Below are 26,360 nucleotides of genomic sequence, written 5' to 3' on the forward strand. Positions count from 1 at the left end.
CGTTGAAAATTACTTGTGCTTGTGCACCCTTTTGGAGGACATAAGATATGTCTTCTGAATTCCACTCAATCTGGGGGATTATATCCTTGATAAGATCAATCTTTTCTTTCATGCTCCCATCCTTAGACCAATCTCTACAGACCAATCCTCAGGTGGGCTCCTTGTTGGAATATGGAAGCAAGAACTAGAAACTAGAAATGAAATAATAACAAGATTGAAAGACAAGAAATACCTTGAGAAGAGTGTAGACAAGACACAAGCTAGACAGATAGATTGCAATGATGTGACCCATGAATATATGGGCCAAAGTACAAGACATAAAGCAAGAGTGCTTATGGGATAATTGTAGAGGTGCCACATGGCACACACTCAAGACACAAAGACTAGACTAGACTTAGACAAATGTAGACTAGGAAATAGTACACTTAGTGTGCACTTATCTCCAACACCCTCCTTAAGTGGACACTAAGAGTAAGACAGAAAGACAAGACTAGAAGACAGACATAAAGACCGATAGACTGAGAGACAAGACAGAAGACATGACAGACAAAGATCCTGAGACAACCCTCCTCAAGTGATATCCTCATATGGGTCCACAAGGGTAGGGACAAGATGGATCTAAAACAAAACACAGTCAGATTGATAGACAAATAGACAGACAGACAAGACTAGATAAACAGAAGACTGACTGTAGTCAAACAGAAAGACCAAGACACTAGAACCCCTTGACCTACATCATCGGTGGTCAAGGTGGTAGACAAGAAATAGAAGTAATTAGAAAGCCCACTTCTCATCATATGAGGAAGGAACAGCAGCATCTGCTGATGGAGATGCTGCAGCAACATGGGCTGAGGTAGATGCAGGGGCTGATGTAGAGGGTTTGGAGTAGCAGTCCCTCTCCCGGTGATTATCACAGCCACAAATGGTGCATGGATGAGCCTTGAAACAGTCCTCCATATGATTAGTTTTGCCACAATGGGTGCAAGGCTTTCTTACCTTAGATTTTCCTTTCTTTGCTAAAAATGCAGTGTCAGTTACCTTTCGTTGTTGAGTTCTTTCTTCCTCTTGGAGAGCATTGATGATGCCTTCAAGAGAAGGATTATTGTGATACTTGAAGGTAGTGATAAGAGTAGCATAGGTGTCAGGTAAGCTTTTGAGAAGCACAGCAATAGCAATATCTTCGGAGATGGGAGACTTTACTGATGCAAGCTGAACCATAAGACTGCGAAGATAATTGACATGAGAGGCTATAGTAGCTCCCTCCTGCATATGTAGATCAAAGAATGAGATCATAAGTGCAATCTTAGAGTTTTTAGATCTGGGTCCAAAAAGGGTATCCAAAGTGATCCATGCTTGAGAAGCAGACTGTATGTCGGAGATGTGATGAATGTAATCATCTCCAAGACCGAGCAAGATGATAGCATAGGCTTTGTCGTTTTTGGCATTGGGAACATAAGTGACAACTTGCTCAATGTCGGACTCTTCGGGAGCAGCACGGTGAACAATGTCCCAAAGACCTTCTTTCATGAGATGGCACTTGATTTTGATTTGCCAGGTATGAAAGTTGGACCCATTGAATTTGTTGATAGATATGAGAGAATGAGAGGAAGATGCCATGTGGGAAGGTCTTACCTCTTGGGGCAGTGTCTATTCCCTTACAATATTGCAGAAATAAATGAAAGGAGAGATCCAAGAAGCCGGTTCTCTCACCACTTTGTCAAGGCCATAGCATATGCCAGCCCATCGAAGCAGGAGAAACCAGCAAAAAAGAGAGACTGCTCAACAAACTGAAAAAGGCAAAGCACAATACCTTAATTCCAGGCAGAGGCAGAGGTGCAAAAAGGGGCACAGTCCAGGAGGTCGAACAGATGGCGCAGATCTCCGTAAAGATGGCGCAAATCTCGAACAGCAACTTGAGAAGTGCGGCCTGTGCAGGTACGGATTCCGTACAGTCGTACGGACTGTACAGACAGTAGGTACGGATTCCGTACAGTCGTACGGAATGTACGGGCACTTTCGTACGTTGATGCAGGTGCAGGAGCGATAGCAGGAGCGGGTGCAGGAGCGACAGCAGGAGCAGGAGCTGATGGGCGCAGATCTGGAGCTGAACTGCGTAGATCTGGCACTCAGATCTGGCAGAGATGGTGCGCAGATCTGGAGCGGAACTACACAGATCTGGCGTGCAATGGCGTGCTGTGATGGCGGGGCAGAAAGAGGCGGGCAGATCTGAGCAGGAACGATAGCAGCGTGAAGAAGACGAGCAAAAAATGGAGATGGCGACCAGCTGAGCGTAGCAAAAGTCTGAGAAGAGGCGGCTATGGCTACAGCAGACTGAGGAGAGAGAAGAGGAATCTACATGGCTCTGATACCATGTTGGAATATGGAAGCAAGAACTAGAAACTAGAAATGAAATAATAACAAGATTGAAAGACAAGAAATACCTTGAGAAGAGTGTAGACAAGACACAAGCTAGACAGATAGATTGCAATGATGTGACCCATGAATATATGGGCCAAAGTACAAGACATAAAGCAAGAGTGCTTATGGGATAATTGTAGAGGTGCCACATGGCACACACTCAAGACACAAAGACTAGACTAGACTTAGACAAATGTAGACTAGGAAATAGTACACTTAGTGTGCACTTATCTCCAACACTCCTATGTGTATAACACGGGTATTGGCAGCCCTGGTTTCTTGGTCTCTAGCTTCCATAAAAGTCCCATGTACCGTGGTTGTCCACTATTGCTGTAATTTCATGTTTCATAGACCTAAGCTGGTTGGTAACCTGTCTTGGACCTTGGTTACAAGCTATGTGCACGTGCTGCTGCATTTTATGCATCACCTTTTGGATTACTTCGTGTTTTCCATGTAAAAGACTTTCTAAAGCAGCTGTGAGCTTGCTTCATTTGTTTGTGCTAGATCAAATCATAGGGGATGGGTATTGCGACTGAGGTGATGGCATCATAGGTGAGTTTGTGTTGGAGAAATCTTAGTTAAAGAGTGTGTGTGGTGTGTTGTACTAAGAGTTCCAGTAGAGGTTTTATGTGTGAGTGCCATGTCACATCTTGGAGGTTATCCCAAATGCACGTGGTACATGTGTGAGTGTGCCTATTCTATAAAGGCTTGTACTTCACTTGTCACATCATACTTGATGAACAAAGCCTTTCATGATGTCTTCATTTGAGTATCATTTCCTCTCTCTCTCTCTCTCTCTCTCTCTCTCTCTCTCTCTCTCTCTCTCTCTCTCTATCCCATCACCTCTCACTCCCGTCACCTAGCCCTAGCAAGGCACACACACATAGAGCAGCAGAGCCAACAGGCAAGGCGCACGCACACACACAAGGCACGGACCCGAAAGAAGGTCGCGGCGCCTAGGTCTCCAGCGTAGCGTAGGGGGGGCGCAAACAGTAGCCCACTCTCCAGCCCAGGCTGAGCTGAGCCCCGCCGGGCTCAGTCTAGGGAGTTAGAGACAGCAAAGGGCCCTGCCAACTATTCACAGGCCATCATGTGTGCTCGAAGGCCTTCATGGAGAAGAAGCATGTTATCTCGACCCCAACCTCGACCCCTACAACGAAGAAATTGTCTTTTGCTGCCATTACTGGTTTTGCCCCGACTCCCTCTCCTTATGATTTGAACTATCAAAGGCAATAAAGCATAGATGGACACCAAAATCGATACATGTGATGTCTATGAAGAAGTACGAGAATGGAAAAGAAGAGCTAATAATACCCAAATATTACGAATAGGAGGATTACCCGAGGGTTGGCAGGATGGGAGCACGGCAGAAAAGCTTGAGCATTGGTTTGTGTCCTCCAACAAGGGACACAAGCCAAATAAATTCTGAAGGACAAGATAGCAAGAAGCAAAGTTCTTAAGCAAACCAACAAATGAAGAGGTACCAAGATATGGAAATTAAAGGAGCTCACCCCAATTCAACTCAAGATGAAAGCCACACAACCTGCTGCCTCCATTCGGGATCTCTTGGAGCTCTAGGCATCCTTGTCCTTGCTTGTTGGTCGGCACATTTTCCAAGAGGCGCCTGCACGTGTGAAGCACTCCATCACCAAAATCCAAGTGTTATGTATTGCTACTGCATAGCCGCCTACAAGAAAGTCATCTCTGACCAGTCTCTAGGCCTCTAGAACACCTATATCAGCCAAGTTTCAGATTGGTGTCCTGCTACAGCATTTCAGAGCTGTCCTAGTGAGCCACCTTGCATGTTTCGGACCTGCCTTTGCATCTTGGAGCCTTTAAGCCCATCGACCAGTTGCTGGAAATGCCTATCGGTGCATTTCTCCAACCAGCTTGCACACGTGAAGGTTGCTGATCCATTTCAGAGCCCTAGACCAGCCCACTTACTTGCTGGTTATTCATTTCAGCTTGCTGCCCGCCTTCATGAAGTTATTTTCCATCATGACTTCCTTGTCTACTAGTTCCTTGCTCGTGGACAGGTTCAAGGGGAAGGCTTTCCTACCTGGCAAACAAAGATGCAGCTGCTCCTTATGCGTGAAGGCATTTGGGACGTTAAGGAAGAACACTGAACTGGCACTGTGAAAGTGGACCTTTACGGCGATTAGAATAGGATTTTAAACTGCAACCTGAAGCTGAGGTTGAACAGGGATGATTGAAGTAGAACTAAACGGGGAGCGAGCGACCTAAACGGAGGGAGAGAGGGAGAAAGAGGAGGACACTTTATGCAATTCTTTAATACTTTCCCAGTCACAAGATACCCTTTGTTGCCATTTTTGCTTTCCAAAAACGTATATGGGGATGAAGTTGAAATAAATACTATCTTTGGGAATAAATTAAAGTGTTCTTATTATAATAAGACAAACCAGGCTTTCAAAGTGAGAGATCTTCTGGAGCGCACAAAATTTTCAAAATACTGCAATGCTCTGGAATAACAAAATTATTTACCTCTCATTAAAGGCTTGCAATCAAGAGGATTCTCCCACATATTTTGTTGTGGCCCATTATCATTGCCTTCAGGAGAAGAACCATTTTCATCTATCCACTTCGCTTTGATTAATTCAAGCAAGGAACGACTGGGTTTGGTAATGTTCTGAACTTTCACATGGTAGCACTTGGATGGCATACGAGCAAAATGAAGCCGCATACTCAGGTAAACCTGCAAATAAAGAAAACACATTATCATCAAAAGACATGCCTTGCCTTTCAGCAAATCACTCTAGAATCACACTAATGATAAGTAAAATGTAATTTGATGCCCGAGAGAGCACAAAAGAGGAGGGGGTAAACTTGCCCAAAAAAGGATTCTTACGGATTAGAAATTGACATTATATAACTTTGATTTTTGCACATCTACTGACTTAACATGCACGCGCAACCCACACCCACAAGGGGGTTGTGTGTGTGCATACACACACTTTTTTTTGTAAGAGAAATTTCGCATTAAGAAAGCATTTACATCCATAGCTGTCCTAGAGTGGGACAGCTACTACTCATAACAAAATATTGACAAGTAAAAGCAGTAAAAGCTGCTCCAGAAAAGAACAGCTAGTACAAAAGAACTAAAAACACTAAAGCACTAAATTGCAGAAAACGTAGAAGTTGGGCAAACATATACCTTATCACCCGAAGTATTGGGATGCCTAGTTGGTGAATAGTTGATGCATATATCTCACATGAAGTGAGGATAATTTCCAGATCAGAAAATCTCAGTTTATGGTGCATTTGGTGGATGAATGCCTTATCCCTCACATGAGTTGAGGTGGATTTGGGGACAGAAAAATTTTGTCTGAAAAGTGTTATAGTAGATATCATTTATGCCCCGAAATTGGAGCCCATTGATCCCTTAAAAGAGAGGGTAATTTTCAGATTTGCATACACTTGCAAGTGGTAAATTCGAAGTGTTTTATGCATTTGCTGTAATTTGAAAAGATGGGAGAAAATTCTCAGATTACGCAAATTTGGGTGAGAAACTCACAAAAGATAACTATAGTGTTTGCTCCTACTGCATGGAAAATTTCCTCATGGATAAATGAGTATGGGGGTTGATTACGGGAGAAGATGACTGCCCCAAATTGCTGTGGGATGACCCAATAAAGCAAAATTTGGAATTAAGAAGTCCAGAACTCCCATTTCACATATCAAGAAGGCCAACACTCCAAAAGAAGTTTGGGACATAATTTGAAAAATGTAGGTACAAGTACCAAAGCAAGAAAAATTGAGCTTGAGCAGAGACTCCATGGAATGTGGAGAAGCAATCAAAGTATTGTTGCAGAAATTAGGCAAATAACGGAGTTGGCCACCATTAATTGCAATACGGAGGATGATGACCTAGTTTCCAATGGACTAGGGCCACAATATAAATCCTTGGACACATGTATCACTATGAGAGGTTTTATGCTCGATTTTGAAGAGCTGATTTCTTTATGCATGACGGAAGAAGTGAAACTTGGACTAAAAGCATTAAGTAGTAGTGGAAGAGATAAGTTGTTCTATCATAGGAGAGGTAGAGGTGATTTTAAAAGAAGGAGTGAGCTCTCTAGAGGCCGCGGTAGAGCCTCAAATGCTCATGAACACCCTATGTACAAAAATGAATATGTGCCTCGAGGTCGTGGTTATATGAGAAGAGGAAGGGGGAGGCAGGGCCACCAATGCACAAGGAGCTGAAAATTGCCATTTTGTGGCAAGTATGGCCATTACGAGAGGGACTGTTATGCCAAAACAAAACTCCATCCATAGAGGCCGAGGTGGAAGGCATTACAACAATTATGTTGGCCAAAGGGAGTATGATTATGAGCATAGGCATGGAACTCATTTATTTAGCATGGAGCATATTATGGGCAGCATGTCAACGCCATCACTAAGTGATGATTGGTTTATTGACTCGAGTGCCACCAATCATCACCCAAAGTGTTCTCTACACCATTCTTATCAATCAATGTAATGTTTCCAATGTGAGTTATTCTATGCATTGTATCATCCCCTGTAGTCACAAACAGTGTTCTCTACACCATTCTTATCAATCAATGTAATGTTTCCAATGTGAGTTATTCTATGCATTGTATCATCCCCTGTAGTCACAAACTCACCATCCAACATCTACATCTCTATGAGTGAACCATGCACCATGGTAGCTCATATGTATTGTATGCATCAATGGGTCAAATAGTTGACCAAGACTATCAAGTGAGATTTAATAAATTTGGAAGCTTAGTGGAATTGTTTCACAATGGTAGAGTTGGAAAAGTGGTTGCCAAAGGCCATAAGAAAGGGAGACTATTTACCTTTGATGCAGGAACACCTTGTTTACAGCAAGGTATGTTAGCAAAAAGTGGTCACAAACAAGATGAAGAGGCTGAATAAAGGCATAAAAGGCTTGGCCATATCGATTATAGAAGACTGAAAGAGATGCAAACAAAGGAACTTGTGAGAGCGTTGCCTATTTTTGTTTATTTGGATTTCAGTTATGTGGGTCCAGCATGTCAATATACCAAGCATCTCGTTTGCAAGTTCCAAAGAGGGGAAGAGTGAGTAGACACTTTTTGGAAATTGTGCACGTCTGCAACACGATCCAGACCAGTAAGGAAGAGCTACGCTTACCCACGCGCTAAAAAGTGAACCCCTCGGCTCCTTATATTTTTTGAAGGCAAAGAGTGATGCATTCAAGGTGTTTTGCCAATACAAGAAGATGGTTGAGAAAGAACTTGGTTTAAACATTTTAACGTCGTACCTTACTTTTGGGCTTAAGGCTGCTAAATACTTCTTTCTCCTATCTTCCTCACTCTTTTCGGGTAACTCTAGAGAGAGTTTCCAAAATCTGGCTGTAAAATCTGCATTACTCTCATTATCGAACTGCCTAAACGTCTCCCAACGAAAGTTTAGGTTCTCTTCATGCCTCGGTGGCATGAAAGTGGCTTTCAGTTGCTCCACGAACTTAGCCCATTCATGAATAGGCTCTTTTCCTGTTTGTGACAAGGACCACCACATTAGAGCATCCTTCTGCAGATGCAATGTGGCAAGAGCAAGCTTCTCTTGCTTGGTCTTGTCTTGATGGGCAAAATATAGCTCAAAATGACGAATCCAATTGAGGATTTTGTCAGCCTCCCTTGCCCCATCATATTTGGGGAACTCAATTCTCTCTCGCAATGGAATTTGGACCTCTTAGAAGGGGTACTCAACTCTTCATCCCCGAAGTTTAAAGTCCTCTTAGTCCCTAATCTTGTCATAATGGACTGCTCAATCATATTGCTAAGCTGGAAAATCAGCTTATCAACAAGAGTCTCCTCTCTTCCTCTTGCACTTGGATTATAATCCATGTGTACTGGGCTTTGAGTTGAAGGCGTAAACTCATCACCTTGTTCTTGGCTGGTCTCATTTCTTCTTTCATTACGAAAGGAGAACTCCCTATCAAGAGGTTCTTGAAAGAAAGACTGCTGTAAATCTATTTGTGGGTTATCATACTCAAGATGTGTATAACTCTCACCTAATCCATCCTCTTCAAGAGGGAGTGAAGGTGTTCTTTCTCTCTCTCCTTGGGGTAATGGAGGAAAAGGAATAAGTTCATTGTTATATGTCCCTTCCCCTTCCATTCTTTCCTTTTAGTAATACAAGAGAGAAAATGTCTTGCTGTAATTTCAAAAAAAAAGAGGTTTATTTTACAGCAAAAGTCAAGTGTTGTAGAGTTGGTGGTACTTATCCGACTCCCGCTTCGTTTGTGCTGAGAAGACACTTAAAATGACCTCCTTTCCCTTCTCTTTCAAGCTTTTCTTCTTGTATTTATGCTGTAAACTGGTACGCTCCGTTTGGGCTACTTGTTTTGAGCGGATTGGAGCTCTAGATACCGTTATAGGGGGTACTTGATGGGTGGATCACCCCCTTAAAATCTTATTCCAATCCGACTTTCCGTTGGGGAGAACGGGGGATATCTTTTCCTCACGGTTTAAGGCTTTTAAGGGTACATTCACATGGGGTGGGGTGGTGGGGGGGGGATGAGGACACCCCGTTCACCGATCAAGACCAGAAATTTTCAGAAAAATCACTAGTCTCAGAACCTCGGAGATCGGTTGTTCATGATCCTCTTCCGCAACTTCTCTTGCGACTTTCGTCCTCCGCAACTGTCGCCCTCTTCTCGTCCCGCTCGTGGATCGTCACGGCTCTTATACCAAATGTGAAAATCCACACTTTTCGAAAATGCAAATGTGTGCAATGCATGCAGAATTTGAATGCCGATTGGCCCTCCAATGGGGAAGAACGCCCTCGTGAGAGTACTTGTTTCTATTTCGACCTACATGCAAGGTGGGAGAGAGATGACAGATGAATGCAATGTGGTAGAGAGAATGCTCCGTGAGTTTCCCAATGAAAGGGTGATACCCTTTCATTAATGTCCCTTGAGATCACTCAAGTTCCATCTTCCCATTTACACGTTACCCTTATCCTATGACCCATGCATCTACCATTCAATGCACCTTAATGCACCCTTCCCTTCCTATTGCCCCTAGGACCTAGACACGTGTGTGCACATTTTTATTAATAGAATAAGTATCACATGTCCAAATTCGATGCCGTCTGAAGAAATGGCTCCAGCTCGACTAGTCCTATCTACTCAGATGATCCACCGCCATAACAAATCGGTCAGTGTCCATCATAAATACAAATACATGTTACACCATTGGCGTATAACATAATAATAATGTTTTAATGTCTACTAATCACACATTAGTGATTTCGCTTGTCATGACACACATTCTAAAAGGGCCTGGTAAGCAGGCAGTAATTGATGAGGCTGTAAAATCTTGTAAGGATTCCCCCCCTACCCCGCAGGAGCGAGCCACTACAGTCGAAAGATCTTGTTCACATTGAAGTACAAACTGCTAAGAAGGAAGTGATTGTGGAAGTGGACACCAAAGCAAGTAAGTCTGATGTTCAAGTAGAGATTAAAGGTCCGTACAGCCCGTCAACAGGCAACCAGTACCGTACAGTCCCATCATCCGTACCTCTCCCCCCATCCGTACAGCTCGTCAACAGGCAACCAGTACCGTACCGCCCGTCAGCAGAAGCCGTATCTCTCCATTCGTACCTCTCCCTCCGTACCCGTTAGAAGCAGCTAACTAACCCTAACCTTGAGTTGGGCTAAATACCCAACCCAACCCAGAGGTTAGGTTAAGCTAGGGGGTTCAAACAGATAGCCAACTATGGACTACTGGCCTACCCTCTCCTCCAAGTCCCCCTCAACTCCTTCAACATCCATCAAGACTCGGTACTCTACAGTTGCAGCCATGACACCCTCTCCATATGCACGGAATTACCAACAAGAAGGCTCAAACGACCCATCCTTGGGCAAGAGGATCAGATCTTTTATTTGCAGCAAGCAATGAGAGAGCTATGATTGGAGCTGGCAAAAGTAAAGGCTCGACTTCACATTCTGGAAGGGCCGGCCTGGTAAGTAGGTAGTAATTGATGAGGCTGTAAAATCTTGTAAGGATTCCCCCCCTACCCCGCAGCTAGTCTCTACAGTCAAAGATCTTGTTCACACTGAAGTACAAACAGCTAAGAAGGAAGTGATTGTGGAAGTGGACACCAAAGCATGTAAGTCAGATATTCAAGCAAAGATTAAAGAACACGAAGCTAGATGTGATAATGCGCTGAAGATTAGAATAGGGGGACTTCCAAATGATGGTACAAAGAGGAGGACACTTATAGTGAAATATTGACAAAGATCAAAGCAAGCTTGCCCAACATTGAATGGGTGGATGATGATAAGCAAGATGATGACGACTCTAAGCCAGCTTCTATTTTGCACTATAAAGGTCATGCAATCCTTACACTAAAGTCAAAAGATATGCGGATTAAACTTCTTCGACAATCTTACAAGTTGAAGGGCACCAAAGTATGGATAGCAGAGGAGCTTAAACAAGCTCAACTTAAGATTAAGGCAACTGAATTAGCTAAAGTCAGGGCTGCCAGAAAGGATGGAAAATGGACAGTTTACCGTGAAGGCATAGCACTAATCAGAGAGTTCAAATCAAAACCAAAAGACTCTCACTCTTAAACTGATGTATGGCTATTTACTCTTCCAGACTATCATGTAGGTATTCTAAATAATGTGGGTGGCTTTTTGCACTCCTTGGGAGCCGCCATTTGCCCTCCCTAAAGCAGATGTACTAGAGGGTTTCTTGCTGTCCCATAGACCTTTTGGTCTCCAGTGGACGTAATCAGGTCGTTTGAACTGGAAAACCCTGAATCCAGCAAAGAACACATGATTCGGCCCTGGCGCAACCCAAAGGTAGCTCCAAAACAGGTCGTCCCACCTGGAGGAGGTTCCGAAACCAACATCAACTGATAGGAATCAGCCACAAAGCATTTCGCCCCACTTTCTGTAGCGTGTCTGCAGCCCGGGAAGCAGCAAGATGAATCGCCGCTCCTTCTGGAGCCCAAAAATTAGTGAAAACAGCCTGTAGAAGAAATCGCCATACTTTTGGGGCCCAAAAACAGCAAAAACCCGCCTGTGGAGAAATTGCAATTCTTCCTGCTAAGCTTCCAGCAGCAAAAACAGCATCCAAACAGGTTGGCCACCAGCCTTGAGGTCACCAACAGCAGCAGAAGTCCAATATCTAGCCTGAAAACAGGTCGCCCAGCTCCAAGTAGGCTCCACGGAAAATTACGATGCATTTTCTCTCTTCCTAGCTTGATTTTGGGCTCCTACATGCCAAACGCGTGTCCTGTGCTAATTTTGGAGTCTCGTGGTAACAATAGCAAATTATAATTGCACCACTCTTTCGCCCCTCTATTGCACCCACTGGTCATAGGAATTAATTGCCAAGTAATTGGCCTGCACATTCACAATCTCCAAGGGCCCACTAGGACTTTTCATTCCCCAAATCCTGCCACACGTGGCCAGATTCCATGCCCCAGAGGCCCAAGGCACACAAAGTACGAGAGTCGCAAATCGAAACGCACTGAGGATTGCCATTGGATAGATGCGCGTCTCACCCCATCAGTTGGGGATCGAGGCAGGGAGAGCCACAGGCACACCCACAGAGTAACAGACTTACAGGCTATGCACATTGGCAAAAGTGGAGATAGAGGAGCGCCTCCTATGTACTTGGCTTGCCTACTATGAGGTCCGAGGACGGTACCATTGTTTCTTTCTGGAGGGACACGAGTTTCGGCCACTCTCTCGGCTGGTCCAATTCCATGACCAGGTTTGTGTTGGGCTCTTTTTTATGGAGATTCGGCAACGTAGAGAGACCCTACTACAGAGATCAAACCAAATAATAGATAGAGCACAACGACATGTCACCAACTTCTATGCCTTCGAGTCAGCACTAGGACACATGTCAATCCGTCTCTCACTCTATGGTGGGAGGTGGTCTCCATGATCTCTGTATCCGGTGGGCCATATCCAAAATGACCTCTATGGTGTGTGCTTTGGTCATCCTTTGTGTTGCTCGTTTGACCATTTCACGCCGTCTCTTCCGTTGATCCATGCTGCCCTCATGTTAGCTATCTACTCCTCCTCTACCCCAACGCAACTACATGACATCTTCGTGTCCCATCGTAGAGCCACAATGGCCCTCTTATATGTATTCGGAGCACTAGCTTTGCATGTCTGAGTTTTGAGAATTTGAGATTATTATTATTAGCTTAGCGTACCACTCAACAAGGCCTTAGCGAGTCCATTGCTTCAGCCCATAGTAGTTACACTATTGATTGTACTTTGTCTCATAGGCTAACGAGGCCTTTTCTATAGTCGACACAGCACGCTATTTCTACTTTACACTACCGATGTCTTGTTAGAATTATAGATATAATTCAGCAGTGGCCAATGTAATTTAATAAGCTAGTTAGGGGCAGTTTTCCCTCTTTAACAGGTTTTTCCCCCTAACCGCAGTTAGTTCACTGACTATGGTTAGTGACTACTAAGGTTTTGTCACTAGGACAAAACCTTATCTCTCACTCTTTCAGTTGTATTCTTTACACTCTTCTATTGCAACTCAGCTCTCAAGCTCACACTCTCATGCTCTCTCTCTCCCCAAACTCTCACATTTGGTATCAGAGCAGGCTGATCCTGCTCCCTACTCCTTCCTCGTTGAGCTCTTGCCTTCAGTCCAAGCTCCTTGTGCCCGTACAGCCCACGCTCCTGCTGCCGCTCTTGCTGCTACATCCCGTCCGTACCTGCTCGAAGCAGTCAACAGACTGTCCGTACAGTCCATACGACTGTACGGAATTCGTACCTATCGTACCGTCCTGCATCAGCGCTGTACAACTGCGTCGTACATCCGTATAAGCGACAACAATATGCAGCTCCATTCCGTGCCGCCCATCTTCTGCCGTACAACCTGTCGCCTGACTGTAGGGTTCGTCGTACAATTCCGTACGATTTGTTGTCGCCATCCGTACACCCGCATCGTCAATCCATCAGGCGTCCGTACTGTTCCCTATAACCTTCCGTACTGTTCCGTAGAACATTCCGTACTGTTCCATACAACCTGCGTGCAGCCCATCCGTACAGGTATTGTACCTACAATCCGTACTTTGATTGTACCTGGCCGTACAGGTTGTATCTGCGCACAAGCTGTACCTTGCAGGTGATCTTAGGCAGGCACATCTTGCAGACAACCATTGTTTGGCTCAATTTTTTGAAAGAATTTGGGGCATCCTGTTTGTTGCAGACATTGCAATCAATCTGCAGCTTTTGAAGAAATTTGGGGCTGCACTTGGAGCAAACATTGCAGATTTGTTTTGAAATTTGGGGCTTTCTGCTGAAATTGCAAAATTTGGGGCTTTCTGAGCTTTTGCCCCTTTCTGGTTGCAATTTCAAGCTCGAAATTTGAGGCTTTTGATTCTGCAGTACAATTTCTTGAAGAAATTTGGGGATTTTGTAATTACACTGCAATTTCGCAGTGAAATTTGGGGCTTTTGCAAACAGAGCGCAATTCTTGCAACATTTGGGGCTTTTGATTTCTGGTTGCGATTTCGGGCCTATTTTGGGGCTTTCGTGTTGGGAGAGCAATTTTGGAGTTTTCAGTTCATACTGCCTTTCTTCAAGTGTTTTGCAGCACTTTTGGAAAATTCTGGAGAGTTTTTGATGCTTGGACAGATTTCTGACAGTGCAAGTACAGAAATCTGAGTTGCATTTGCAGCCACTGTTTTTTGGGAGTTGTGCATTTCATTCCCAGTAAGGGAATTCAGTTTTGTATCTGCTTAAATCTCTTTCTAAGATATGGCCTAGCAAAATCAGAATGACTTCCAGTTCAGTGGTCTTTCACAGGAAGACAAGTTGGATGGTACCAACAACTCCCTCTGGAGTTTTATGGTACGCAATATTCTGATTTCTCGCAATTTATGGGATTATGTTAATGGGGGTGAGATCCGACCAGCAGGTATGGCACCTAATACCCCTCCTCAGCAAGGAGGTGGAAGAGGTCGTGCACAGGGTGCAACTGCAGAACAAGTTGTTGGTGCAGCTATAGCCACTACTCCAGAGCAGAAGAGATGGGATTCACGGGATGCCTTAGCTTTGTCATGCATCTCTCTTTCAGTGAAAAGATTTATCATTCCGCATATCCGGTCGCGTAAGACCTCGAAGTCAGCGTGGCATATTTTAGAAAGCATGTATGCAGCCCGGAATGATGCAAGGGTATCTTTCTTGAAAAGAGAGTTAAGTAATATACATATGGAAGAGGGTGACTCCATGTCAGTCCACCTCACAAAGCTACACGATCTCAGAGAGGAATTATTGAACATAGATGAGATTATTCCTGATTCAGAGATGATTACTACCACTCTGAATTCTCTTCCTGAGTCTTATCTCAGCTTTCATACCTCGCTGAACTTATCATTGAGGGGGGGTGCAAATCCTCTCACTTTTCATGAGTTGATAGGACTTCTGCTTCAGGAAGAGCAGACCAGGAAAAACTTGGCTTCACGTGCAGGTGAACAAGCTATGCTCTCAAAGTTTAAGTAAAAAACAAACGGACAGGCAAAGACATCAGTAAATCAGCCTTCTAGTGGGTCAGGACAGCCTTCACAAAAGGCTAAAAATGATGCAAGTAAGCCCAAGAAGAAGGGTTTTTGTCATTACTGCAAAAAGCCAGGTCATCACATTGCAGAATGCAGGAAAAGGCTTGCAAAAGAGAAGAAAAACAGCTCCGGTATGGCTGTTTCAGATTCAGCTCCTCATGCATCTGACAGTGGGACTGCTGCAGCCAACTTTGTTGGACAGGATTATGCCTTTTTATCTTGCATTTCAGATTCTAGGCTGGCTGCTCCAGATGCTCGAGATAGTACAGCCACTTGTAATGATGATACATATGCATTTTTGACTTGCAGTTATGACTCTTCTATGGATGCATCTGCTTTCAGTGTCAATGAAACACTGAACACTTGGTATTTTGACAGCGGTGCATCCAAGCATATCACTTCTAGGAAGTGTCTTTTTACTTCCTTGCATCCACCTCCCGTTGGTAAGAAAGTCAGTTGTGCCAATAACTCATCATAATCAGTACGTGGCACAGGAGATGTTGAGCTTACTGCCATTGATGGCTCAGTTTTCAGACTTTCAGATGTCTTATATGTGCCTGGTATCACCAAGAATCTTCTTTCAGTGTCCACTCTTAACAGAGCTGGATTTCAGGTCATCTTTGAGGATGACAAATGTGCTGTCGAGACAGGGAAGATGATTATGCCTTAAGATTATTTGGTACTCTGCTGCTTGGGCTTTTTCAGCTTGATCTTTTTGAGAAAAGAGCAGCCCATGCTCTTGCAGTTTCTACCCCTACTGCTGCCATGCAGAATGCAGAATTATGGCATGCCCGATATGGCCACATGCATTACAACAGCTTGATGACACTTCAGAAGCACTCTATGGTTGACGCATTGCCACCTCTTGAGATACCTCCTCCACATGCCTGTGAAGGGTGCATTTTAGGCAAGATGCATAGATTCCCCTTCAAAAAGAATGGTTCAGTTAAAGCTGTCCGCAAATTACAGCTTATACACAGTGATGTCTGTGGTCCCATGAGGATTCCATCATTGGGTGGTCATCTCTACTTTGTTACCTTTATTGATGATTACTCCAATTTCACTTGGGTCTTTGGGCTGAAGCGCAAATCAGAAGTGTTCATGGTGTTTAAACACTTTTCAGCCATGGTTGAAAATGAAACCGGACTCAAGATACAGACATTGCGCACAGATAGAGGTGGGGAATACTTGTCTGCAGATTTTGATGCTTTTCTGAAAGGCAAGGGTATTGTGCATCAGCTCACATTGAGGCTGACCCCTCAGCAAAATGGCAAAGCTGAGAGGAAAAATAGAACTCTTATGGAGATGGACAGATGTATGCTGAAAAGCAAACACATGCCTCACAAATTCTGGCTTGAAGGTCTGATGTGTGCCAATTACAGTTTAAATCGGGCTCCCACTAAGGCTTTAAAAACAAAAACTCCCTGTGAGGTCTGGAATGGGAGAAAGCCTTCAGTGGATCATTTCCGAGTCTTTGGATGCCTTGCATATGCTCATGTGCCAGTTGAATTTAGGCACAAGTTGTCAGATAAGGCAATTAAGTGCATATTTGTTGGGTGGAGTGCAGAAAGCAAGGGGTACCGTCTCTACAATCCTGCTACACGCAAGATCATTGTCAGTAGAGATGTGATATTTGCAGAAAATTCTGCTCACACTCAGGCTGAATTTCAAATGCCTTCTTCTTCAGAGGATGTCTTTGAGGGGTTGCTACCCATCGCCTTGGGTTCCCCTGCTGATATTTCTGATGCAAATCAGAATTTACAGCCACCTCCCGATGCTTCAGTTCAGCCACGGGATGTCTTGCCACCTCCACAGGCAATGGAACAGGTGGTGCAGCAAGAAATTGCAGACATACATGCAGCAAAAACAGTCCCAAACTGGCTGTTACAGACTCTCAGGGAGAGTAAAATTGATGCTCCATTACCTGGCAGGACTCGCAGTGCATCAAAGCACATGGAAGGTGCTAACTCAGTGGAATCAGCATATGCAGGTACTCTTCTTGATGAGGAGCCTGCCACATTCAAAGAAGCAAAGGACAATGTGCATTGGATGAATGCCTTGCACGATGAGTTGCAGTCCATTGAAAAAAATCAGACTTGGGATGTTGTAGACTTGCCACCAGGTAAACATGCCATTGGCACACGATGGGTTTTCAAGGTCAAACGGAAGCCAGATGGCTCCATTGACAGATACAAGGCAAGGCTGGTTGCTAAAGGCTATGCTCAGAAAAAGGGCATAGATTATGAGGAGACATTTGCTCCTACATCCCGGATGACCACCATCCGATCAGTTATTGCAATGGCTACACATTTTGAGTGGAATGTTCATCAGTTGGACATAAAAACAGCCTTCTTAAATGGAGACTTGCTGGAAGAGGTGTATGTCAAACAACCTCCAGGCTTTGAAATTACAGCAAATGCACTTCAAGTATGCAAGCTAAACTAAGCTTTGTATGGGCTGAAACAGGCCCCTCGTGCATGGTATGCCAAGATTCATGCCTTTTTGACCAGCAAGGGGCTGCACAATAGTCCTACTGAGAGCACCCTCTACATCAAGATGGATGGGGGGGAAATTTTAGTCATCCTTCTTTATGTTGATGACTTACTGCTCACAGAGCCCAATGAAGATAAAATTGCAGATTTCAAAGCTGATTTGCAGACCACCTTTGACATGTCAGATTTGGGGCTGCTTCACTTTTATTTGGGGATCCCATTCTCTCAAGAGAGACGTGGCACTGTTATGTCTTTGTCCAAGTATGTGCAGAAACTCTTGGACAGATTTAACATGCATGATTGTAAGCCCATAGCCACTCCCATGGAGCCGGGGCTGAAACTCACAATGCATGATGCAGGAGAATCAGCTGATGCCACATCTTACAATCAGGCTGTTGGATGCCTCATATATCTCTGCAACACTAGACTTGATATTCAGTTTGCAGTATCTCAGGTGAGCAGGTACATGCATAGCCCAAAAACTATGCATTGGCAGGTAGTTAAGCGCATCTTCCGTTATTTGCAGGGCACGAAGTCTTTTGGCTTGTTATTTCCCGGGGGGGTGACTTGCAGATGCATGCCTACAGTGATTCAGATTGGGCTGGTGATTACGACACTAGGCAGTCCACTAGTGGCAATTGTTTCTTTTTGGGTAAATCTTGCATTTCATGGCTGAGCAAGAAACAATCTACAGTGGCTACCTCATCATGTGAAGCTGAGTACAGGGCAGCTTACAAAGCAACAGTTGAATGTGTCTGGCTGCGACGTTTATTTGCTGATCTTCATCTGTCTTTGGAGGGTCCTTCTCCAATTCTCACTGATAGTCAGAGTGCCATTGCAGTGGCAAAGAATCCAGTGTTTCATGCTCGCACAAAGCACATTGAGGTTCACTATCACTACGTCAGAGAGAAGTTGCATGCAGGAGAGATCAGTATGATCTTTGTGTCCACACATGACAACGTTGCAGATATTTTCACCAAAGCACTACCACGTGAAAAGTTTGAGGCATTTCGCAGTGCCCTGAACTTATATCCGTTTGGTGATTGATCAGCCTTGTACATGACATTGGCACTGCAGGGGGGTGTTAGAATTATAGATATAATTCAGCAGTGACCAATGTAATTTAATAAGCTAGTTAGGGGCACTTTTCCCTCTTTAAGAGGTTTTTCCCCCTAACTGCAGTTAGTTCACTAACTAAGGTTAGTGACTACTAAGGTTTTGTCACTAGGACAAAACCTTATCTCTCACTCTTTCAGTTGTATTCTTTACACTCTTCTATTGCAACTCAGCTCTCAAGCTCACACTCTCATGCTCTCTCTCTCTCCCCAAACTCTCACATGTCTTACCGGTCACTTGTCACCCATGACATTGGGCCGGTTTTTTGCTTTGTACTTTGATGGCACATGATGCTAGTGATGATGGGGAAGGTCATATTGATGTTGTTCGCACATCTTTATCTTGTCATGGATTCGAATCGTTGCTTCCACATCCATTTTGTGAACCATCCAAAGAAAAGAGAGAGTTCATGCCCAAAATAGATATAGACGTCGATTGTTTTGCTGCAATTCAACAATCAAATGATGGATATGAGAATGTGAAATTTTGGGTTGCCAAAGTATTGGATGTGAAGAGGCATGGTCATAGGAGATTTATAGTAGTATGCTATGCTATGAGCCAAAACGCAGGACAAAGATGATGGATAACATCATGTTGTATACTAATTGTATGAAAAAACAATGGGTCCCAAACAATGAACTGCCTTCAGAGCTACCCACGTAGAAAATAGTCATAGCATGTTGGTGGTCAAAGACAAAAAAAACCAAGAAGCACATGAAGGAATATTTGGTGGAAGCAAAAATAAGAATACCCAAATAAAGTATTGCACATATACAACAATTTTTAAGGATGCTTGCCAAGGAGGAAGTAGGAGGAGACAATGCAATTTTGGCTGTTTTCATGGTTAATTAGGAGTGCTAAGCATGCTTTGTGATTCAATTCCGTCCCCGGAAATAAAGAACGCTCGAGCAAGTAAAAGACTAAGGTGGTGTTACAAAACAAAGAACATTGAAATGCTAATCATGGACTCACTCTGACAAAGGGAATACTATTATAGCTTGTGACATGTTGTGGCGCAAATCTACTGTGAAAAAAAGCATGGCAAGCAGTCTCAATCATAGCAGGTAGAGATTTAAGAAGAAATGTGAGACAAATGCACAATAATTTCAAACGTCGTATATACATGCAAGCAAGAAACCTATATGAGGGAGCAAAAACATCAATTACTTTTTGTTTAACGTAGGGCATCTACCCCATATTCGACTTTAGGATCCAGCTCACACTCTTGTTGAAAGCCATAATCAAGTACAGCAAATGAACCCAAATAGGTAGTGTAGTACTAATCTTTCGTATGCTTCACAACATAGTTACCCACCTGCCTTGAGATACCAATATATTGCAAAACTTTGTCCTTATTAAAGATCGCATAGACACAAGCTTTTGCATCAGCTCTGCTACAATTTGTAATCAAGCCGTCCTCATTCAAGTAGGGAAGAAACTCCAAACTATTCAAAGCGACTACCTCCCTTGCAACATTAGAGTCTAGCCTTTGCAATGCAGCTTGCCTCTGTCTATACTCCTCTTGAGCCTATTAAAACATTAAAAATGCAAAAAATTAGGTCCTCTCTCTCTCTCTCTCTCTCTCTCTCTCTCTCACAGCACAGTACTCAGCAAGGGCCTTAGCACACCCTTTGCCTCAGCCCTTTGTGGCTTGCATGAGTTTTTCCCTTTGGTGTCACTTTGTCCAATAGGCCCGCGAGGCCTCCCGTGGACATTAATATGTATGTCTTTCTTTCTTTCTCTCGCTGTGTGAAAGAAATCTCGACAATGCAGCACACTGACATTGAGAGTTTGCATAAGAAAACTGGGGAACACAATGATGAAATTATGCATAGATTGCATGCCTCTCTGGAGAGGAAATGAGCAAATGGAAGACTGAAATGCAAGTACATATGGGGATTTAAATAGGTAAAATGCAGGAAGAAATGGCTTGGATGGTGGATGCTAAGACCAGCCAGTATGCCTTCAAGATAAAGGATCTGGAAGCTAAGGTTATCAGCCTACAAGCAGAAAATGAAACTCTAAAGCCACGTACTCAAATGTAAGAAGGTGAGATCCAGCCCCTCTTGAATGAGGAGCTGAGCATGCTCAAAGAACAATGAAAACCTTACAAGCACTAGAAGGTAGAAGGGCAAATACATGCAAAGCTCTTGAGGAATTCAAGCAGAAAATTAAAAACTCAAGAAAGATATAGCTGCCACACAAGCCAACATGCAAGGGAAACATGCAGAAATTTCTCAGCAAATGACTGAGGGGAAGGCAAAAATGGAGTAGTGGACCGAAGTGGTCAAGAAGGTCACATGAGCCCCAAAAAAGTTTATCTCTGATGCTCTAGAACAGGAAAAAGGAAGACAGCATAAAGCATTCAATGTCCTGGTTACTAGAGGGCTACCGTTGGGCGACACCCCGATGGCAGATGCCAAGGCATTATTCACCAAGATGGGTGTGAACCTCACCTTCTAAGGAAGGAGCATGGAGAGTAGACAAGGATGACGCACCACCATCGAGACCTATGATTATGAGATTCAGGACAGCGGCAGATAGGTCCACTTTTATAATTATGAGACAGAAGTCTATTATCACTGAATGTCACCAAAAACATGACTAGTGAAAATAACATAACAGAAAACAAAGGAAAAACTGAAGAATTAAAGCTAAAGTTTCAAGGATCCGTTGCTGTTTCCGTTTCTGTTTTAACCATGAATTATATGGCTTCAACTTTATGCTGCATTCAGATCAGCCTTCCTAGTCACAATGCGACTTTCTGGTACTGATTTGCCTCATGGGCATCAATACTAGCTGCATTAGATGGCCCGTTTTTTTGTTTGCTAATAATTTAATGTTTATCTTCTTGTTTTCTAGTGCATATTTGACCCTGGCATACTTGATTATGGCCATTTGTGAAGTCGATACCAAAAGCTCCTCTATGACATACAAGGACCTTAGAACTGCAGATTACAATTCTATGGTGGAAAAGGAACAAATAAGGCTCTCCAAAATAGGCTGGGCATTCTGGGGTCTCGGCCACTGACAATGGACTTTGGCATTCCATTAAAGATCTGAACCATGAAAACCTTGGCCAAGCCTTTATGGTTTTGCGTACTGGAATAAAATGGGCCAGCTTATTGAACCTATCAATGATAGTCCAAATCCCATCATTCCCTGTCTTTGATCATGGCAAATCAAAGATAAAGTCCATACTTTCCCATGGTGTCTGAGACACGGGAAGAGGCATAAGTAGGCCAGCTGCATTCTGCCTATCATGTACAAAACTAGCAAGTGTAAGGGATGATGCTCCTGCTCTACCAGGCTACAAGTGCATGGTAAAACTTCTTGTAGGCAGGAGTCCTTGCAACATGGAAGGGAATATTGCAAGCATAGAACAACTGCTCCTCTGCAATTTCAGCCTCTTGCTTCACTCTCGGAGTGACAGCTGCTGGACCACGTGTCCTCTTGACAAGAGGCTGTGGAGGAGCTGATGGCATAGTGGACAGCCCAACTAACATGGATGTCGATGGAGTGGTGCCATGTAGAGGCTCAACAGAGACAATCCCATGCGTCTGTGATGTTGATGAAGATGGGCCTCCCTCCTGCTGTGAGAGAGACATACCCGAAGCCTCCCACATCCCCGATATCTAGCTCGGATGATCTGGCGGTTGTCTCAAGGCCCAACTTCTGTTGCTCAATTGACACCTTCGCTTGAAGAATCTCATCTGTGACCACAGGATAGAGGAGGTGTCACATCGAAACAAATTTAGTAGAGGTACATCCATATGCCAAGAAGATCCCTCTGGAATGGCATGGCATGGACCTTTACCGTGGCCTTCCTCCCATAAAAAATGTGCTCAAACTTGAGGGGCAGATCCTGTGAATGTATCACCACAAAACTTGCACAGTGACCTTCTTGTGCTAAATGTGCCCTATCTCTTTATAAAAATGGTAATATTCAGCTGTCAAAAAGTGCAGCAAAGATATCCTTCCACCAAACTACTGAGGCCCACCTCTTGAGAAAGAGTGTGTGGTATCCCGGCAATGGAACCAATGAAACCGGCCTCTAATCACTCAGAGGGCAGTGGAACTAAACCTTTAATCACTTCAACACTTATTTACAGCTCACAAAGCATATATCACAACCATTAACCATTGCATGATCACCATTTGGCATTTACCCATTTGTTCACAAACAAAACCACTGAAAAAGGGATGGAGGCTAGAATGCCCCTGCTCAACAGACATAGACAAGTGCACCCGATTGGCCCCAAACACCGTGGCGCCCCTTTCGGTATTTCTTTATATTTCACAGTGAAATGATTACAAGTTGCATCTGGGAGACCTTCCCTGCAACTGAGCACGCAGCCCCAATTCACTAAGCCTTCGCAAGGCTTTCAAGCATATAACACCATCACATAAGTGCACTTAACCCGTAGGCTCAACCCAAAGGCATTCTCTTTGCCGAGAGCAATTCCATTGGCTGTCCAGATGCAATCACACTGCACCCCAGCTGCACTCTCTTTGAGTGGTTTCCAGATGGCATTCACAAAGCTTTTCAAAGCTCCAAAATAAAATCAGCAAAGTACCCAACCAAAGAATGACTCGTATAGCACTGCCTGGGCACCTATGAGCCAAGAAAGAGGCGGCACACGAGGCCAACCAATAGCTTATGGCAAAAAGAAATTGCAGTAGCAAAATCACAACTCACCAAGCCCTGAAGACTCGAACCAAGTCCTCAATCGCCAAGAGGACATAGTAGCCAATGCCCAATTGCATTCTCAGCCAAAGAGGAGTGCAAAGGCATGAAGAAAGAGCATTTACAAGAGCCGACCAGCAAGAATTCCACTGAAAAATGCGAAAAGAAGCACTTCTGTCGCGAAGAAGTGGGAGTTCTTGGGCTCAAAAGAAGCGTGCTTCAGAGAGGAATGCATTGAGAAGGTTTTGGAGAAGTTTCATCGCCGGAAAGTCCTCCGAAACTGAGAAAAACCAGTCAACCAGCGCGTCGGACCACTCGAAATTCAACAGAAAGCTGTAGCTTTGCAAGAGGAGAGGCCCAAGAGGCGGTAGAAGCAAAAAGGTCCAGAAAAAGCCACTTTTGCAAATTCGACCAGCAAAAGAAGTGCTCAGCTCTGCCCGTTCTACCAAACGCACGGAGGGAAAAGCATATCACTACGAAGGGGAGGCAGAGGGGAAGCCATCGGGCCAAACGGAAGTCGAGGAATCCAAACGGGTGAGGAGTTATGAAGAAAAACGGAATTCAGCTGAAGGAGGCTGAAAAACCAGTCCAAAATCTCAACAAAGGGAGAAGATGAGAGAGAAAACCACACATGTGAAGTTTAGAAGGCCCAGGAAGGTCCAGGAATGGCAAAGGAGCATGTAGAAGGCACTAGAGCCACCTGGAACTCTAGGGGGGCCACTGGGTACATGGCCCTCTAGGGGGCCCATTAAAAATGCCACATCATCATTTCCCAACAACCACTCTTTTAATTGCTTGGAATGCCTTTGGGCCTAGGGATTAATTACGCTTATGTACTAGGCACCATGCCGCGTTTAATTACACATTATTAAGCCCACGCTTGGACTTTTAAAACCAAAGTTTTGTAGTACATTAAAGTACCTAGAATTTCACGCCAACAACATATAGTGATCATGCCTTTGACCATCAGAAAGCTGATCATAAATAGTTGAAAAATCAGCATCATTAACATACTGATCTTTCATCACATCTAACACATTGTTGTAAGCAATGCTCACTGCTGAAACACTGGGTTTTTTGGAGACTGCTTCAGGCTGTGGTTTCCTGGAAAGTGCATCAACCACGACATTTTTGTTACCCGGCACATGTACAATTTGAAAATGAAACATTGAGAGGAAGTTAGTCCATCTCATGTGCTTTTCAGATAATTTTCTCTGCGTGAGAAAATATCTAAGTGACTGATGATCTGTCTGCACATAAAAATCAGCTCCAAGAAGGTAATGTTTCCATGTGGTCAAAGCATGTATCACTGCTAACATTTCCTTCTCGTATATCTGCAAGTACAATTCAGCATCTTTGAGAACTCTACTCTCATATGCAACCACTCTGCCATCCTGCATCAAAGTGCCTCCTATGCTGTTTCCACATGCATCACAAGTTACAGCGAAGGGTTTTGCAAGATCGGGCAAGATAATAACGGGTTCAGAACACAATTTTTGCTTCAGCCTTCAGCTCTTCAAAAGCTGCATTTTCCTTTGGTCCCCACCGAAACGATACAGCTTTCTTTTGTAAAGCATGCAAGGGAGAAGCAATTTCTGCAAAGTACTTTATAAACCTCCCATAGTATGAACACAATCCAAGAAAGCTTCTGACTTCATGCAGATTTTTCAAAATTGGCTAACTCCTTATGGCCTCAACTTTTGCAGGATCCATCTTGACTCCATCCTTTGACACTATATGACCGAGAAAATGAATCTCATGCATAAAGAACTCACTTTTCTTGGTGTTTATTAATAGCTTGTGTCTTTTCAACTCTTGAAACACAATAGTGAGGTGTTTCCTGTGCTCCTGCTCATTTTTAGAGAGCACAATGATGTCATCGAAGAAAGTGCCCACAAACTTTCTGTGTGCTCTAAAAATTCTGTCCATCATTCTATTGAAAGTGGCAGGTGCATTAGTCAAACCAAAAGGCATCACAAGGAACTCATATAAGCCAAATGAAGTGCGGAAGGCAGTCTTGTAGACATCTTCAGGCCGTATCCTTATCTGATGGTATCCACTTTTAAGGTCAATACGACTGAACATTGAGGAACCTTCCAACCGGTCCAATATATCATCAATGCGTGGAATTGGAAAACGGTTCTTAATTGTGACTTTATTCAAAGCCCTATAATCAATACACATTCTCCAACTGCCATCCTTCTTTTGCACAAGCAACACAGGGGAACAGTAAGGAGAATTACTTGGCTGTATTAATTCCTTTTCCAAGAGTTCCTTCACTTGTGACATTATCTCTTCCTGTTGTGCCTTACTGACACGATAGGGAGGTATATTAGGCGGTGAGCTTCCTGGAATTATATCAATTTGATGATCCTCGGGCCTCTTGGGAGGTAATTCTTGAGGAAGTGCATCTGAGAAACAATCCTGAAAATCTGAAATAAAAGCAGCCCTTTCTCTATCTAAAGCAGAAATAGTAGAGCCTTCCTGAACTGGTTGGCTGTCCTCTTTGACAAAAATCAAGTACGCTGAAATATGACGCTTTATTACATTGGAAATACAAGAAGCTGAAACTACAGGGATGGACTCCCCTTTCAACTTTACATCAAGTACATGATTTTTGCCTCTATGAGTTAAAGAAATCTTCTTGTTTCTCATCTGTACATCAGCCCCCACCCTGTACATCCAAGGCATCCCAAGCAAAGCATCACACTCTGGCAAAGGCATAATGTAGAAGTCCTCTGCATCCTGATATCCCTGGATATGCATCCTCAACTTGCCAATGATAGGAGTGACAGGTGTGTTGAGTTCAGGGTTGGCCATATCACACATGCCGGATGGCCCCATTTCCCCAGGCTCGATGCCAAGCCTTCCTGCCATATCAGGAGTTATGAAATTTGCCTTTGCTCCAGAATCAAAGAAAAACAAACAATTCTGATTTCTGATTTTTCCCCATGCTCTGCACATCTCAGTCTTTTTCATTTCCTCTTCATCATGTGCATGTGGCAAACTCCAAATCACATCTGGAAGAAGTCCTGCAGAAGGTTTAGGCTTTTTGCCCTTCCGATCAGCCT

General features: G+C 43.8%; 1 protein-coding gene across 3 annotated transcripts in view; it reads right to left on the reverse strand.

Moving 5' to 3' along the window:
* LOC147885409 (uncharacterized) overlaps positions 1-26,360 on the reverse strand; it is a 95,624-nt gene that overhangs the window by 17,972 nt on the left and 51,292 nt on the right. For 2 of the 3 annotated variants that reach the window (XM_087396643.1, XM_087396642.1), the window contains exons 4-5: positions 19,918-20,130; positions 4,921-5,131 (exon numbers count right to left, since the gene is read on the reverse strand). In XM_087396643.1, coding sequence (XP_087252769.1) covers positions 4,921-5,131; positions 19,918-20,130 — 424 coding nt within the window. The remainder of the gene's footprint in view (positions 1-4,920; positions 5,132-19,917; positions 20,131-26,360) is intronic. The other variant, XM_087396644.1, reaches the window with a different exon arrangement.

This window comes from Dipteris shenzhenensis, chromosome 25 (genome assembly GCF_047967505.1).
Source record: "Dipteris shenzhenensis isolate YYH24624 ecotype China chromosome 25, Dip_SZ_1.0, whole genome shotgun sequence".
Lineage (NCBI taxonomy): Eukaryota > Viridiplantae > Streptophyta > Polypodiopsida > Gleicheniales > Dipteridaceae > Dipteris > Dipteris shenzhenensis.